General features: G+C 49.3%; 1 protein-coding gene across 1 annotated transcript in view; it reads right to left on the bottom strand.

The window, feature by feature from the left end:
• The window catches only part of DIAPH1 (diaphanous related formin 1), a 1,645,861-nt gene that overhangs the window by 552,436 nt on the left and 1,074,747 nt on the right, over positions 1–18,678 (bottom strand). Inside the window, exon 17 of the mRNA XM_069654133.1 lies at positions 6,427–6,541. Coding sequence (XP_069510234.1) covers positions 6,427–6,541 — 115 coding nt within the window. The remainder of the gene's footprint in view (positions 1–6,426; positions 6,542–18,678) is intronic.

Raw genomic sequence — 18,678 nt, 5'->3', positions numbered from 1 at the left:
TCTACAACTGCACACATACAAAGATCTTGTAGACTGTGCACAGCCAGCAACACCACAAGCAGTGCCTCAGAGAGGTCCCAGTCATCATACCTCATCCTCTCAAGAGCCATGCATGTAGGCTGTGGGATTCCAGGGTCGGTGGAGTATCCGACCTTCTGACTGGGTTAGAAGATCCGGCCGCTGAGGCAACCGGTGAGATGGCTACAGATCCAAAAGGTTGGAGTGCCACGTTCTCCTCACCCAGCCTGGGGCGATCAAGATCATGGTCGCTCGAAATCACTTTAAACTCCGGAGAACCCATGGAAGGACAGAAATCTTTGGGAAAGCGTAATGGATAGGGAAGGTCCAATTCACCAAAAAGGCTCCCCCTAGTGCGCCTTTCGCTGGGAATTCCTTCGAGCAAAACAGTCTGCAGTTCCTGTTAGATTTAGTTGCCAACAGATCCACTACTGGGGTACCCCAGAGAGAGAAGACCTCCTCTAGGACTTCCTGGCACACTTCCCATTCACGCGAGACCGTGCTCTGCCTGCCCAGAGCATCCGCCAAACTGTTCTCTGTGCCCGCCAGATCAACTGTCAAGACCGATCCGGTTCTCCAGTAACCAGAACCATAGCATCATCGCCCCTGTGCAGAGGGGGCGGGAATGCACACCACCTTGCCTGTCCACATTGTTTGTCAGAATGAGCACATGCTCCCCTGCAGAGACAGAGCGAATGCCTTCAAGGCATGCCTGATGGCTCGCAACTCCAACCTGTTGATGTGCCACCTGGCTTCCGTTGCTGACCAAAGATGGCTCACCTGCAAATCCTTGCAGTGAGCTCCCCAACCCTTTTGAGATGCACCCGTGACTACTCGGGTCTGAGGTCAAGGGGGCCAGAAGGGTTCCCCTGCCAGGAGACTGCTGCGGTCTGCCACCCAGGACAGGGCGTGGACCACCAATGCGGACAACCTGAGAAGATCTGAAAGAGCACTGAGGTGCTGTGATCACCGACTCCTCAGGAGTCACTGCAGGGATCTCATGCGCAGCCTGGCCTGAGGCACTATAAAAATGCAGGAGGCCTCATGGCATGCCTAAGAGACAGAGGAAGGAAGCCGCTGGTAGAGTGGCATGGTTCTGGAACAAGCCAACCCTTTGTGCCAGGCTGGCAACTCTCTCTTCGGGAGGGAAGCCTTTCCCAACCCGGGTGTCTGGGATGCTCCGATGAACTGGAGCCTTTGGACTGGTGTCATTTTGGACTTCTTTAAATTCAAGGAGAAGCCCAGCCTGTGTAGCAGCAAGCAAGTGTCCTGTAAATGGGACAAGACCTACACCGCCGACTTCCCTCGGATGAGCCAGTCGTCAGGTATGGAAATACGTGGACCCCAGATCTCCTGAGCTGAGCCGCAACTCATTGGGGCAGAGGTCCGACCAAAGGGAAGCACCTTGAACTGATAGTGCTTGTCCCCTATGGTGAACCTTAGGAACTTCCTGTGCTTTCGATGGATTGGCAGGTTGAAATAAGAGACCTGTGGTCTATTGACACCAGCCAGTCCTGTAGTTGGAGAGCCTGGAGAATTTCTCTCAACGTCATCATCCTGAGTTTGTCTTTCCTCAGGAACCTGTTCAAGGCCCTGAGGTCCAGAATGCTAGACCTCCTCCCTATTATGGTACCAGAAAATACCAGGAATACCAACCCGATCCTTTCTGCTTGGGAGGTACCTCTTCAACAGCATCCTTCGCTAACAGGGCTCGCAATTCTTCCTGGAGCTCCTGTCGCGGTTGGATTGGAGGTGGAGGGGGTCTGTCTGGAGATTTTCTCAAAAATGGTAGAATAACCCCACTGGCATCGGAAGTAATTCCCTGCCAATGGAGCAAATGCTGTCAACCGGCCAACCGGTATGTTGTGAGGGGAAATCAAAGCGGCTTAGGAGGCTGGGTCGCCCTTGCCGCTGCTTGTTGGCCTTTAGAAGACCCTCTGCCCCTTCCAGAGCGTGAGAAAAGCTTCTGCGCTTGCCGGGCGGTGGGAGCTGAGCTCATCGGCCACAAGGAGCATACCACCTGTAGCCTTGTGCCCTAGAGGCGTAGCTGAAGGCAGGTTTGGCCAGCTGCGCAGCTAGGCCTAAACATTTTGCAGCAATTTTGGATTCTTTACATTTCTCTAAAGAATCATTGGCTTTCTGGCCAAATGGGATATCACCCTCGAAGGGCATATCCAGCAGTTTAACTTGGACAGTAGGAGAAAAACCAGAAGTTTTTAGGTAAGCCTGCCTCCTCAGCGTTACTGCTGATGCTATAGAATGGGCCACACAGTCGGCGATGTCCAGGCCCGTTAGCAGCGACTGTCTGGCCACCTCCTTCACATCATTCACCAGCAGTAGGAAACCCTAGCGCATTTCCCCATCAGTGTCATACTGCACAGCATTCACCACTGCTGTCCAAGATCAAAAGAGTACTTGGCAAAACTGCTTGCCACATTGGTTGCTTTAAGGGCCATACTGTTAAAGTTATGTTAATGTTAAAGGACATTTGTACCGCGCACTATCACCACCGGAGTGGTCCCTTGGCGCTCTGGCGGCTCTGAAAGAGGAAGGGAGGTTGAATTAGTGGGAGGAAGCAGAATAAGTGAAAGAGAGCAGTAATGTGCTGTTGATGGCCTCAGCCCGGTGGGTCCGTTGGCTAGGCCTGGGGTGTTTGCGGCAGTAGTCATTGTGTACTGTTGTGCAAGACTATGTGTGTTTTTGTTTTGTTGTTGCAATGTAGTGAAGTTTGTGCGGTTTGTTGTGCTGTAGGTTTTGTTTGTGTTTGGTTTGGAGTTTGAGAGGTGTATGCAGAAAGGGAAATTGTTAGTAGGGTTGGTTAGTTTGCGTCTCTATCCCGAATTGAGGCGCTCGGCTTGCGTAGTCTCCCCTGATGCGGCTCTGTCCTGATCTGGGTCTGACTAGCATACAAGGTTCCTTACTCCTCTGGCCCCCACCTGTAACAAGCTATCTCATAACTCCCCTTATCCCCCCCTCCATATTCCTGTCGCAAGTGCACCTGCCAATGTCAACCTCTCAGGTAGTGTGGTGATTGCCAATATCTCGACAATTCCACACCACTGTGGTACCTGCCGGTAACTAAGGGGCGGGCAAAAGTGTTGGTGGGATTGTCTGGGGTAGTTGACTCAGTCTCCGTGCGTGCCGCCTGTGTTCCAGTCTATCCGCCATCACCCGTCCAGGTGCCGTGGGAGTTACCCTCTCGGGTCGGGGATGTCCGTGTCCTTTCCGGTTTAGTCATCCTTTTTCCGGTTTTGGTTTCCAGATTTAGTCTGTGGTGTCGAAGAGCCAGGTCTTTAGTGATTTCCAGAATTTTAGGTGAATAGGCTTTATACTTTTTAGGCTTTATACTGCCCGAAGTGAATTCTTTTTTGGCCAAGGCATCAATTTTTTTTCGCTGCCCTGTCGGAAGGTAAATTGGAAGTGGAAGAAGATGGTCTAGATGAGACTGTGGCAGTCTGCATAACAAGCCCCTCTGCGGAAGGGCAAGAGAGGAATGAAGGGGTCTCCTTTAGCCGGCCTAAACCTCCTGGAAATGGCAGAGCGGACCGGGGAAAAGAACATGGATGCTGCCACAGAGCTGTTAGAGGATCAGCAATGGCAGGGTTTAAATGCATATTGCGCTCTGTCGCCAGACTTGATATATGACATATGATATGAAATGGCATTTATAATGCGCCTGTACACAAGTGTTTCTAGGCCAGACAAGACAAGGAGGGGGAAACAAAAGGAGGACAAAAAAAATAACTCTCTTACTAGGCCTTGTGTCATTCAGATCGAACACGAGCAGGGAAGGGGCAGGCGAGAAGTGCCGAGGGTAGGGGGAGGATGGAGAAGTGCGGGACAAAGGAGAAAACAAGAGTGCAGCCAATGGGTGGCAAGTGTAGGTAATCGTAAGTGCAGCAGCAGGTGGCAAACATGTAAAAAGGGAGGGGACTGTAGGGTTACAGATACAGACCACAGGTGCAGGGGAGCCAAGAGGCAGTGCAAGATTGCAGCTGGATAGGATAGACCTGGGCCCGAATTCAGAGGGTGATCAGCTGACCAGGTGTACCGAAACACAATCAGAGAGAGATTAGGTTATAGTTCATAGTTCAACCTAAGTGTTATTTTGAACATATTTTTAACACATGAATTAATTTCAGCGTGGAGACTGTTTGTTATTTGGGTACCTTTTAACGTATGGCCTCAAATATCATTTCTTCTGGGGTAGCCCTCGTAGCATGTGCAGGCTGCTGTGCTTAGGCATGGGGTGCTCGGGTCTTCTGCCCATCTGAGGGTAAGACTAAGAATTAGTGTCTCAGAGGATCTTGGGGCCGCATTTCAGAGAGGAACTGTTTCCATAGGTCATGAGACCTTTACAGACCAGAACAACAGACTGGGTTTCATGAAATCTTTTTTTAATCACAGAGTGATCCATGACTTGGGGACCACACACTTCTTGTGAAGGTCAATAAAAGAATAAAGGTCTCATGACCTATGGAAACAGTTAGCTACGAGGGCTACCCCAGAAGAAAAATGATATTTGAGGCCACACATTAAAAGGTACCCAAATAACGAACAGTCTCCACAGCTGACCAGGTGACCAGTGCATGGAACAGGTAAGTGATCAGCAAGAAAGAGGAAAAGAGAAGGCACAAGTAAAGAGAAAGGTCTTGAGTTGCTTCCGGAACTGGAGATAGTTCTGCTCAAGTTTCAGAGAGGTAGGGAGGCTATTCCAGAGGGAGGCCCCAGCTGAAGGAAGATCTGCCCCCAACTCTTTGCTTGGAAAAGCGACTGACCCTCAGGGGGTTGGAGGTGAAAGAGCAGAGAGCTAGAGAAGGCAGATATTTAGGAAGAGAGAGTTGGAGGTAGTGTGGTCCCAGGCCCCAGAAAGCCTTGTGGACAATGCAAAGGGTCTTGAAATTGATCCTTGCCGCCACTAGGAGCCAGTGAAGCGATTTCAGAGCTGGAGAGATACGATCCCTGGACTTGAGGCCAATGACAAGTCTTGCAGTCCTGTTTCATCCAGGATATCAGTGAGGTTGTACCCCTGCACTGGCGCCACTGAGGACTGCAATCCTAGGGTATCATTTACCCTCTCTACCAAAGACCTGAACTTTGGCAAGCTATGAGTATAGGGACTGGTGAAATTCCAGGTCTGGAGAGGTGTGCAGACCAATGCCGTCATGGAGGCCTTGAGCTAGCTGTAAGCGCCGATTGTGGTCCTCAAAATAATCGACACCACCCATGCTCATTTAAATGGGGTCGACATCCCCTTGGTCCTCTACGTCATCGGTGCCGAAGATACCAGATATGGTATCGAAAAATTTGGATGCAGTGTTAAAGTTTTATCAACAACCATCGACGTTGATGGTTTGTCTTTCAGCACCGATAGGGAGGCTGCCGGTGTTGATGGGTGTCGAGACGCCGTAGCGTCGACATCTATGGATGCACATGGTTGATCCGGCTTCCATAGGACATCCTTCGGTGTCAAAAGGTTTATCGGCACCAATGGCGTCAGTACAGGGGCACCAAAGGGGTTGGAAATGCAGAGCGTCGCTCTTGGCTCCAGGGCATGCTGCGTGGGGGGCGTTAGCCGTGCCAACTACAGCATGCTTCCTGAACATATTAAGCATAGAGATCTTAAAATCCTCCCATTCTTGGAGGGCGGTAGGCCCCACTGATGGGTTACCTCTTTCCGTCGACGAATCAGAGTCCCGACGGTGGCGGTGACGCCTCTTCTTTTGGGACGAGGAAGAATGGCTCCTCAAGTGGGACCGATTCTTCTTCCGCTGATGTTCTTTCTCAAGTGTGTGGCCCTTGGGTTCGGCCTCTGAGGACCGAACCGTCGACCACACCAGTGATTTAGAGAGCGACCAACCAAGAGTGAGTTTAGCTGCTTGATCACAAAAGGATTTCGGTTACATCTTGGCACACGACAGACACCCTTCTGTCCCATGACCTGTGCCGAGGCACCAGAGACACAACTCGTGTGGGTCAGTGATGGACATCTTGGTGCCAGTCAGTACACCACTTGAAGCCCGAAACCCGAGTGACCGACATCTCGCATCGAGGAATTAGAGAAGAGCTTTCTGACAAAAACGTTAAAAGAGTCGAAGACTCGCCAATGTTCTCAGGCAGCCTGTTAGCGTGCTGAAGGAACTGAGGTTTGGGGTCCAGTGATAAAGCATATATACGACGCCTGACGTCCCGCCCCGAGCAGACGATCAGATGGCGAGCAAGACGTATCGATGGCCAAGTCGAGGTCCGCGAAAGGTTTTCCGAAGCAGCAGAGCTGGATGGAATATCTATCGGAATCTGCGGGGAAGAAAGGCAATCCATTGAATTCTTTTTTGCATAAAGACTATTAATGGTTTCTGAAAGTCACCAAAAATCAAAGAGAACGGAATTTAGGGACTGGACACTCACCCTTGCTTTGTGCCGAGAACGTGTTTGTGAGCTTTGCAAACAGCTCATCATTCTCAAATTTATCCTCTTTTGCTTTTATCCAGAAACAGTTGTCTGAAAGCTCTTTCGGAGTAATCTAGGAGAGTGGATAGAAAAGAGTTCTGTAGTAAAGTAGTGAAACAGACTTATTGGCCTATACTTCAACAATCAGACAAGGTGGCATTAGTATGAGATTTAAAAGACCATGTGAACCTTTTGGACCCATGTGTATTTTTGAGTTTATTATCTATAGTTTTAGAAATATCTCCAAGCTCTAATTTGAAACAAAAAGAACAAATACATACTTGAAATGTACTCCTAAATTGTGTTGCTTCCATCAGCCAATGTCAGGAACCAGTAAGCACCCCAAAAAATCATTAAAACCTTTGGGATTGCCATACGCCCAGTTATCTCACTAAGGGGTCAGAAGAGATAACTTAGCCATTCAGGTAGAACATGGATACAAGCACAAATGAAATTTGTGCATTCTAAGAGAAATAGCTTCTGGAATTTAGCTTAATAATTGAACTTTTAATATTACTAATAGTTCATCTACAAAAATAGAATACAAAAGGGTCTAGTTCTCATGAAGAACAAATTACTTGCCTCTCAGTAATGTTCTTTCTGAAGTTTGTTCCTCACTGGCGTATTCAGTCGTTTTGCTGAGAGGAATTCCTTCGAAGTAATTTACTTCGAAGGAATTATGCTAAATAAATTCATCAAATGATATAGGGGGCTGGGGATAAGGGGTTAAAAGGGATAGGGAGGATACCCCCACAACCAAATAATAAAATAAAAACAAAACAATGAGATTTTTCTGCATAAATAAATTCATCAAATGATATAGGGGGCTGGGGATAAGGGGTTAAAAGGGATAGGGAGGATACCCCCACAACCAAATAATAAAATAAAAACAAAACAATGAGATTTTTCTGCATAATTCCTTTGAAGTAAATTACTGTTGGCAAAACGACATGGAACCCTCCCAGAATGACTCATCTTTGATATCCATCTACCAGTGCAGCTGCTCTTCGTAAACATTTCCGTCGACAGGGGCAACATCAATGTTCGATTCGGCTCTGCCCAAGCCTCTGCGCTCCCCACCCCAGACATAACGTCAGGTCCACTTTATATGGAGGCACCTCACACTGTGACCTTAGTTCCACCAATTTTTCTCCTAGCACTCTGGTGCTGAGGAACATTAGAACCAAGGTGTACTAGCTATCCATCAAGTAGGGCATGTGAGGGGGAGGTAGGGAGGCCCCTGAGGCATCCATGGGAGGAACATCCTTCAGAAAAAATATTGAGAGAAGTAATTTTTTCTTCTAATGGATTCCTACCTCCCATGGATCTCATCTTTGATAGACTCCCATCAGGAGGAGGGAAGAGAGCAAGGACACCACCTAAAACAGAAAACTCTGGAGGACTGCTGTACCAAAACAAGCCCCCTGTCCTGACCGAGAATTCAAACAGTCATTTATTAAAATTATGTTTCTTCAACGCTGGCACTACCGAATGTCAGAGCGTCTTACAAGGTTCAAAGGTTGAAAAGGTGGCAGGTGAAACATAAGTTACAAAATGATTTCAGGATAAGATAGACACGTGTTAGCAGGGGAGGTGTAGGGCCAGGGCTATGTGTCGGGAAACAGGTATGTTTTGAGGCTCTTTCTGAAAGTGGTGATCGAGGGTGCAGTGCAGTAGTGAAGAGTTAAGGTGTTCCAATCCCTTGGTGCCCAATGGGTAAATGCTCGTTTTTGAGAGCAAGTTAGTTTGCAGAGTAGAATGTGCAGGAGATGCTGGCTTCCCTGTCTGGTGTTTGTTTGGGTGATGGGTTTGAGTTTGTTTTGAAGGTAAGCTTGGATTTTGTAGTGAATGGCTTTGGAAATGCAGAGTCCTTAGATGCAATTCTTTGGGGTATAGGGAGTAAGTGGAGCTGAGCAAGAGCTGGGATGATGTGCAAATGTTTGGGTAGGTGACGGAGGAGTCTGGCTGTTGCATTTTGTATGGCTTGCAGAGGGCATGTGTGCTGCTGGGAAGTCCAGCTTGGAAAGAACTAGTGCTTGGACTGAGGTCTGGAAGCAATAAGGAGGAAGGATGTGTTTGATCTTACGTATGAGGTATAATTGTAGATTGCATATTTTGGTGACAGGAGCTATGTGTAGTGAGAAGAAAAGGTGGAGGGTCGATGGTGACACCAAGGGATTTGACCGGTGTGGAGAGGGATATGTGTGAATTCTCAGTGGGGAGTTCTTTGATCAAGAGGGAGGGGGGTTGGGTTTGTGTCGGGGGGGGCAAATGAGAAGGTATTCGGTTTAGGAAGGGTTGAGCTTGAGGAAGTGTGCAGCCATCTAGGTGGGGAGACCGCTTCAGAGGATGTGGAGGAGATATGGAAGTATATATTTATGTGCCATCTGCATATTGGTGGAAATTGATGTTGTGGTTGCTAAGGGTCTATCAAAGATATTCAACATATAGGTAGAAGAGTGGAGACAGAGGAGCCTTGTGGGACACTGTACTTGAAAGGGGTATGCTGGATCGAAAAGGGGACCTGGAGACAAAGTGTGTCCTGTCAGTTAGGAAAGAGAGGAACCAGTCAAGGACTGTGCCCAGGAGATTCATCCTTTGGAATAGAACATCGAGTTGAATGGTGTGGCCGATGGTGTTGAAGGCTGCAGAGAGGTTGAGGAGTACGAGTCGTGTTTGTTCACGGTCTGTGATCTTGTGGAGGTCATTGAGGAGTAGGGTAGCAGTCTTCGTGGTGTCCTGGTGGAAAGCCATATTGGAAGGGGTTGTATAGCTCGTTTGTGGTGATGTGTTGTTGCAGGTGGGGAGCTACAAAGCTTTCAATGCGTCTGGTGAGGTACTGTAGGATAGTGATGGGGTGGTAATTTCAGAGTTTTTCTAAAGATGTTTTTTTGAGGAGAGGTGAGATCTGTCCAGATTTAGAAGCAGGGGGATATTACCATGTGAGATACAGGAGTGGATGTTGAGCCAGTAGTGAATGAGGGTGTTCATCCAATTGGATGCCGCTTGAGGTGGGCATGCATCTTCCAGGAAGTGCGCAGGTTTAGTCATGCTAGTAAGGATGTTGAGGGGGTATGTGTTGATGGGGTGGATGCGTTGGAATGTTTGGGAGAAGGGGCTGGGAGCGTGAGAGGAGAGGTTGCCCGATGATGTGCATTTTGGAGTTGAAGTAGTCCATGAGGCAGTTGCATACTGCAGTGGATGGGGGTGAGGATGGTAGTTTGGAGGAGGGATGTTAAAGAATATATGTGTACAATTGGAGGTGAATTGGAGTTCTTGGAGTGAATGGGTGGCTTTGGCACTGTGTATAGCCGTTTTGCATTTTGTTGAAGCAGGTTTTGAGCAATGTCCTTGTAATGGGGCATGGGTGCTTTGCCAGGCTCTTTCGAGGTGTCTGGCTTCCTGCTTGATAGAGGATGGAGCTGTTGAACCATGGTTTATAGTAGAAATTGCAGGATTTCTGAGATTTGAGGGTGGCAATTTGCAAAAATCTGCAGAGATGCCCACATAGTTGCCTGGCAAATGTCCAGAACAGGGACTCCACATTGCAGAGCACAGATGGCAGCCAGCCCCTCTGGTGGAATGAGCTCGGAGACCTTCAGGCACATGCCTACCAGCCAGATCATAGCATTGCGAGATGCAGCGGATGATCCACCTTGGCAGGCTCCTTGACAAGGCTCTAAACAGACTTTCTTCCAAACTCCAGAATCTTTCTTGCCAGAATGAGCACCAGCATAACCAATGAAAATCTTATCATTCCAGGCTGCCTCGTCCGATAGACGTAGTAGCTGAGGGGCCGCACCGGGTCCAGCAGATGGAATCATTCCTCTACATTAGAAGGTTGAGGCGGAGGAAAAAAAAGATGCGCAGATGGATCTTTTGCAAGAGATGAAAATCATAGGCTACTTTTGGGAGGAAGGATGGTCTTACTCTCAATGACGCATTCTTTTTGGAAAAAAATCATATAAGGAGGTTTAACTGAGAACACATGGAGCTCACTCACCCATCTAGCAGAAGTGGAGATGAGGATAATCACCTTAAGAGTGAGAAATCTTAAACCACAAAACAGAGGGGCTCAACGGAGTGCCCATAAGAAACATTAACACTAAACTGAAGTCCCAAGCCGGAACAACAAACTGGCGTGGGGGAAACTGATTACTCAATCCTCCCAAAAATTGCATCACTGTATCGCCCTGCTCCAGGGTTCTCTTGAAAACCAAAATAGGAACAGGACACCCCTTTAAAGGACCCCCACAACACCTAGTTTGTCGAAGTAGTGCATGGCCAAGGCCCAACTTGATCGTTGTCAATTACAGCAAATTGATGTGTTCTCGGCATTCTGACAGAGACCATAGTTTGCTCAGTGATAAGTCTTGCAGGTGAGAGCCCTAGCCTTTCAAGGACGTGTCCATTGCAAGTGTCAGTTGGGGCCAGTGTTGTTAAAACAGAGCCCTCTTCAACAGGTTGTGCAATAGGGACCACCACTCCAGGTCTTGTATAGTTCCCTCGAAACCTGAAGAAGATCAGAGGTATGTCCCTGAAACTGATACTACTGACAACTGAGTAGCCATGGAAGCAACCTGCACAGACAAGCCTCTGGCATTGCAAGAATGCAGGAGGCCATTACACCCAACAGGCGCAGGAAAGCTGCAAACTTCTCCTGAGATTGCAGAACCATCTTGAACTTGTCCCTGTGCGAGTACAGATTCAAGAGACCCAGATCCAAAATGGGACCTAAGCCCCAGTCTTTCTTTGGCAACAAAAAATAAATTGAGTGCTAGCCCTTGCCTGGCTCAGAGTGGAGTAAAACCTATGGCCCCCTATGCTAGAAACTGCTGCACCTCCCATAGCAGTAGGGATTCCAGAGGGAGGTATTGGTTGATGGGGAATGGTCTGGAGGGCACTGAGCAAAGGGAAGACAGTATCCCTGTTGGATGACCTGTAAGACCCAGGCACAGAAAGTGGTAAGATCCCATTCATCGCCCCATATGAAAATCCGCCCCCTACAGGGGAAGTAGAGTGGTGGAAATCTGTTTCACAGGGGCTTCGCACCCGGGGCTGTGGAGGGCACAGCAGAGGCTAGTAGGCCTCCTCTAGGAGCACCCATGACCCGACCCCCATTTGGAAGCAGTGCTTGCTTGCTAGAGGGAACTTGCCCTCTGTCCTTGTGGGGGTAGGAGGCAAAGGGTCTAAAAACCACTATACCTGCCTTTGCGGGTCACAGCGGTTTCTGCTGAACCACCAGTCCCCAGAGACTTTGCAATCGCCTTTGCAGCCTGAAAATGTCTGAAGGGGCTCATCTGCTTTTTGTTCCGAACAGATTGATGCCATCAAACAGCATGTCCAGGAGTTTGGCTTGGAAATCCAGGGCAAAACCTGAGGACCACAGACATGAGTACCTCCTCAACACCATTCTATTGGCCATCACCCTGGCTGCACAGTCAGAAGTAGCTATGCGGATTGTAGGATTTGACATGATGAATCCCTGCCATCTTTTACCAGAGACTCAAAATCCTCTGTGGTGTCACCTGCAGGGATGTGCTCTGCAGCCTCTGAAATAGCAGACCAAAGACCAAAAGAAATTGTGGCCAAGGCACAGAAGGCATTGATGGGCCTCAGACCCAGGCTGCCTGAACCAAGAACCTTTCTTCCACAGGCACCCAAGTCTATTGCACTCTCGGTCTGGGCGCAAAGAGGGGAGAGATGTCTTGAGGTTTGTCGTGGCCACCTGGACAACTAGATTCTCTACGGAGAAATGAGAAGACAGGACTAGCGGATAAGAAGGAGCCGCACTGTGGTACTTGGCCAGATCCCACTCTACAGTTGGGACAGAGACTGGAGTTTGACTATAATTCTAAGACTGGTGCTTCAACTGCAGGGTTAAAGAGCAGTAGGGACTTTATGTGGACCCTCATCCAGAATAGCTGTTAGTTGGTACTGCATCTTGGGTCTAGAACAGTTGCCTAAAAACTTTCTTGGCATGCGCCCCCCCCCCGAGCAAAATGTGGGCAGGCAAAGATCCCCCCAAAAAACGCCAAATGGCTATGAACTATTGTGCGCGGTCGCCGCTACCAGGATAGTCCCTGGGCTCACCCACATGCTCCCATCGGTCTCTGGGTTCCCTCATCCCAATCCTATCCCAGTCCCTGGCATCTGCCCACCACAACACAGTCCCTGGGCTCTCCCCACCCTACTCCCACACTTACTCTGGGCTCTCCCCACCCTGTTCGCAACACTGTCTCTGGGCCCTCCCAGCCCTACTCCCACCACAGTCCCCGAGCTCCCCCCACTCCGCTCCCAGCAGAGTCCCTCTGCTCTGCCGACCCTGCTCCCAGCACAGCCCCCTGGGCGCATCCTACTCCCAGCATAGTCCCAGGGCTCCTCCCACCCACTCCTCCTAACTCACTCTCTGATGGGAGGGACAGGGATAATTAGCAGGGATTTGTGACCCTGAAAAATATGAATGGGTTGTGATAAGAAGTGAGAAGGGTGCATAATGCGGAATGCTTTATGAAATAATAACTATGGTTTTAAAACCCAAGGGGAATTGTTAGGCTCACATTAAGCTGCATGATGCCATTGTGACGTTGCATGCAGGATGGGGAGAATGAAACCAAAGCCATATTCATTGCTCAACATATTTCTATGGCGATGTATATAGTGTAAGGTTAGTTTATTATGAAATGCTAGTTTATTATGTAATACAGTTTTCTTCCAAGGCATTGCTATAAATACAGTATTATTAAAGCACATGAAATGCAAAGCAAAACCTTAATAAATATCTATATCAACTAAACCTGGGAAGATGTGTAAAGTTGCTTAAATTGTCCACATCCTGGTTTCACCATTTCACCAAAGTGTGGATCCTGGGCAAATCATTTAATCTCAATCTGTCTTATCTGCAGCCTTTGTAAGTGATTCACTTCATAGCTTATGTTAATATATCATGCTATTATAAAAAAAAGCCTAATCACTTTAGAGTTGCTCCATATATAATAGTCCAATTTAGGTAATTTAGACCACAAAGCTATTTGCCACTTGACTTACCTATGGCAACGTATTATAAAGTCACACCCATGGTGCCTCTAAGTATCAAAGATTAAAGATGCTCCTTGCAAAGTCCCTTTCTGTGAAGTCACTTCTGTTGCAGCAACGTATAAATGTAAATTAGGAGGTTTTCATGTATTTTGCCCCACTGAGCCTGGACAGAGCTCTAATAGATGAGATTTCTGCATACGCAATGGTCCTATAGTTTTATATGTTTTGTTATTATGTGTATGTATTCTGGCAGTGAGGAGCACTGTGGTCTATGTGTCATAGTGGGAAGCAAGATTCTCTGTGATTTATGCGTCATGGTGGAAGCTGGCAGTGAGGTGCACTGTGGATTATGTGTCACGGTGGCAGCTGGTTGAGAGGAACTCTCACCACCAGCTCTCACCTCGGAACAGTAACATAAGTGTCCTTCACTGAGCACATGGTGGTTTATCTGCCATATTGACAGACTGCGCAGGGAGAAGCATACATGTGTACTTGAATAAGCCAAGAAAATATGAGCGGAGGACATGAACTATGGTAACATTGTGTAAAATACGGGTGTTGTGATGGTGGATGCCTGCTTTGGTCGAGTTTTTTCTTTCGTTTGCTTTATTTCTATTTCTCCATTGTTGAATCTGAAATGTGCCGCTTTAAGTATACATTTGTTGGCTTTTGAGCTCTCAGTCCAGAGGCCAAAGTCTTTCTTGTGGAAGCTCTCCCACAGACCCAGTCTTCTGCAGTCAATCCGTCCGAGATGGCAAGAGAGCAGGGGCCAGATTATGTTTTAGTCTAGAATCTAGACTAAATGCGCGACACCCTGGATATTTTAATTTTTATTTATTGTGCATTTGTAAGGTGCTTATACATCAAAGAATTGTGTTTCCAACGTCAGGGCAAAGGGGAGGGAACAAGGGAACAAAACAAGACAAAGAGCTGAATTAACAATGATGAGCAAAAAGAAGAGGCAGACATACTAGGTCTTGTGAACATTAAGAACATGCAAGTGCATAAAGAGACAAGGGACATGGGAGGGGGTAAGTGCTGCAGGTTCCCAGAGGGGGGAAGTGCCAGAGAGCCAGTTGCAGGGCAACAGGTAAGTGCAAGGCAGGCAACCCATGCAAAGTCTTGAGGAGCTTGCAGAATTTGAGGAGATCAAGCTTAAGGCGGAGAGGAAGTGGGAGGCTGTTCCAGAAGATGGAGCCAGCCGAGGAAAGAGATCGGCCACCCGCTTGCTGCTTAGAGAGCCGTTTGACAAGCAGAGAGTTGAAGCAAGAGGATTAGAGAGTATTTGCTGAGAGCCAGTTTTAGATAGCGTGGTGCAAGGCCCCAGACAGCCTTATGGATGATGCAGAGGGATTTGAATTTGATCCTTGCGGCGACCGGGAGCCAGTGGAGCGATTTAGAGATGGAGAGATACAGTCCCTGGGCTTGAGGCCAAGGATAAATCTTGCTGTATTATAGATTAGCTGGAGGGGGCGGAGAGAGGTGGAGGGTAGATTAAGGAAGACACTGTTGCAATAGTCCATCCTGGAGAGTACCAGAGCTCGAGAGACATTGAGATTCTGGGGAAAAGTGGGAAAAGGGAGGATACCTCTGAAAAGGTGGAGTTGGAAGTGGGCCTTCTTGGCAAGGTCCAGGATGTGAGGAAGGAAAGAAAGAGCAGTCGAAGATGACTCCTAGTTTTCTGGCTTCAGAGGAAGGAGGGGGGGGGAGCCCAAAGAGGGTGGCCAGAGTGAAGGGAGGAAAGAAGGAACAAGAGTCCCAACAGGAAGGATCTCGGTCTGGCTGGCATTGAGACAGAGAGGGTTAGAGGCACACTAAGACTGGATAGCAGACAGGCAGTCGGGAATGGTGGAGGCAGTAGGAAGAGATTCAGAGGGAAGTTTGAAGAAGAGTGGAGTGTCATCTGCATAACAATGGAAGTACAGGGAGAAAGTGGAGATAAGCTGAGCAGGCAAGGCGAGATAGATGTTAAAGGGCCACGGCAAAAGGTTAGGGGCCTGTGGAATGCCACATGGAGAGAGAAGAAAGAGCCCAGGATAACCTGGGCGGGTCAGTCAGTGAGGAAGGTCGTCAGCCAGTCAAGTGCCCGCTCCGAGATACCCAGGGTATCATGGAGCCGCTGTGTGAGGATGGAGTGGTTGACCGTATCGAAAGCTAAGGAGAGAGAGAGTAGAATGAGGACAGCAGGTGAGTTAGAGTCAAGAGATGTGAGCAGTTCTTTACAGGTGATCAGGAGAGCAGTTTCCATGCCTATGGATGCTCGGAATCCAAATTGATGGTCATGTAGGCAGCCAACGAGCTCAGTATGCTGGTTAGTTGGGGGAAGACCAATTTCTCCAGGAGTTTCCCCAAGGAAGGGAGTGATAGGGATCGGTGGAAGGCTTTTTCAGGAGGGGGTGAACAAGGGAGTGCTTGAGGGAAGAGGGGAAAAAAAGACCTGGTAGCACGAGAATAATGACAGAAATCACTAAGTGCAGAGACAAGGGAGCCACTGTTGTCCTTAATAGTTCTGGAAGAACAGGGGGAGACTGGTTTGGAAGAGGCCTTCATAGAGCGTACAACTCTAGTGACCATGTCTGATGGGGAGGATGAGAGGACTGGGGTGGCTCGGGGATGGGAGGAGAGAAGGGGGAGGGGAGGAAGAAAGAGTACCCAGGATGTCCTGAGCTTTTGCAGTGAAGTGGATGGCCAGTGCAGGGCAGAGGGCCTGGAAGGGACGAGGCGAGGTGGAGACCGCAGAAGGATTGGCTAGCTCTTTGCAGATTTTAAAGAGTTCAGTCGTGTTGTTGGATGCTCCAGTGATACGAGCCTGGAGGTGGGCCCGCTTCTTGGAACAAATAGAGAGACAATATTGGCTTTGGAGAAGGCGACATGCCAGTTTGGCAGAGGATGAGCTTGAGGTCTGCCAGTTGCGTTCAGCAGCTCTGCATTTGAGTTTCAGGGTTGCAAGGTCAAAATCATACCAAGTGTTATGCTTGGTGGCAGGTTTCAGGTGGATTCTCATGACAGGGGCAAAAATATCAAGTGTGTTAGCGATGGAGAGATGGAGGTTGTTGAGAGCAGAGTCAGAGGTAGTGGGAGGATGGATGTCTGCAAACGAGAATGGCAAAGCTGGGGGAGGTGCGGTCAGTGGGCCGAGAGGACCCAAGTGGGAGGAGAGGAGGGGGTGGTCTGGCCAGGAAAGCGGGTTGGAGAGAGGAGAGCAAAAGATCAGTATGAATGAAGGCATCAAGAGTATGTCCAGCTGAGTAGGTAGGACCAGAAGGGAGGAAAGAGAGGGAGAGAGAGGTGCAGAGATCACAGAAGAGCGTGGAGGCTGTGATTGAGGCATCAAGTTGGATGTTGAAGTCACCCAGGAGGAGGAGTTTAGAGGTAGATGTCAGGAGAGCGGAGGAGAAATCAGTCCATTCAGAGAGGAGCGGGGAGATAGGGTCAGGCAACCTGTACATAATGGCAATGGTCAGAGAGGCGGTAGAGAGATGCCAAGCTTGCAGACCAGGCATTGAAAGGAGCAGTAGGGCTTGGAGGGTATGAGGGAAGAAGGGACCCTCTGAGGGAAGATCAAGGCAACCCCACCACCAGTACGGTTAGGGCAAGGTTTAGAGATGTTCTTGTAGCCGTCAGGGGGTCGCGCCCCAAAGTTTGAATACTGCTGGTCTAGAAGGTACTGACAACCCTAAGGTATCAACCAACTTAGCTATCAGATGCTTGGGTAGGAGCAGGGAGCATGTTGATTTCTGGTGAAGTGTCCAGACCACTTGCATCTTGAACGTCAGCTGCAAGAACCACAGGTCACCCTCTTCGCCATAGAATTCCTCAGGGAAATCCCCAACTTCCCCAGGGAATGGGGGTTCCAACCTAAAGGGGAATGGGATCACCCTCCTCATAATAAATGTCATCCATTTGAGATATAAATGCGCCCCCACAGCGAGTGCTCCTGGGGCAATCCAGCCTTGATCCTTATTACTGGGGTGCAAGATCCTAATTTTGCGCCAGATTTCCGTGGGCAGGCTGTGCTGTCTGACAGGCTGCTCCTGAGCATGCTTAGCAGATCACAAATGTCCCTTACTAGGGGTGCCTGCCTGGGCCACGAAACACTGGTTGCCCCTTCCAAGATGGTCGCCATGGATGGATTTCAGCGAGCCGGGGCTTCAGCAAACATGCAGCGCCTGTGTTGTGTGGGCCAGCTGCAGGCTATGGGCCCAGTCGCACTGCACCCTGGAATAATGCTCTGGTATGCAGCTGACACCCGCATTGGTGTTGGAGCGGATTTAGCCTGTGGGGGGACAGCGGCTGGGCTGAGTACTGCAGCGGGTGGGATGGAGCCTGTGGAGCGGGGCCGTGAGTCTGCACAGATGGTTGCGCCAAGGAGGACGCAGGGGGCGGAGGGTCTGGATCATTTGTGCGCTTGTGTTTGGGGATCCCTTTCCAACACTCATCATAGCTTCTCCTCCATCTGTACCACCTGCCTTTCAACAGATCATTGCTTCTGTGAGCCCTTGGAGCTAGGACGACTGTTACGGCCTAGTGAAGCGCGATCTGCCTACTGTGCCTCTGAGGAGCTGGCCTCCCTACGCTTGTTTGGTGTACACTGCCCCCAAGGGGGTCACTGCTCTGATGCAGCCCAGCCAGCAGCCTGCTCTCCTTTGCAGCCCCTCTAATGCGGACCCGGCCCATCCTCTCAGCCACTAGCCAACTCTCCTCGTCTTCCTGTCTTCTTGTCTAGCCGTTGGATCTGCCCTGTGTGACTTTGTACTATCAGCTCTTGCAGCAGTGAACAGCTGGGCACCCTATTAGGACTGCGGAGGATCACCAATGTGTGCACTGCGCTGCCCTGGCTGCTGGGGCCCGCAGTGCTGTTTAGGGTACGACTGTGCGCTGCCTACTCTCTGTGAGCCCTGGGGAGGCTGGGTGGGACGCCTGTGTAGTGCCTGTAGACGTGTGCTGTGACTGGGCTGCTCTGTGTGCCAGGCCTGTGCGACATTGCCTACACTTGTGTGGAGAAAACCTAAGGAGCGGATCTCGGTGGTGGCTACAATGCCTTCTAACTAGAGCAAAGGGGGCTATAGGGGCACTATCCGCTGGCTCGCTGGAGGGTAGAATCAACGAGATCAAGGTGGACATGACCCTGCAAGATGTGCGCTCACTATCCGTCAGCCAAAGTGGTTTCAG

Source organism: Ambystoma mexicanum, chromosome 3q (genome assembly GCF_040938575.1).
Source record: "Ambystoma mexicanum isolate Mex_15411 chromosome 3q, UKY_AmexF1_1, whole genome shotgun sequence".
NCBI lineage: Eukaryota > Metazoa > Chordata > Amphibia > Caudata > Ambystomatidae > Ambystoma > Ambystoma mexicanum.
This window is presented reverse-complemented; position numbering and strand designations above follow the sequence as displayed.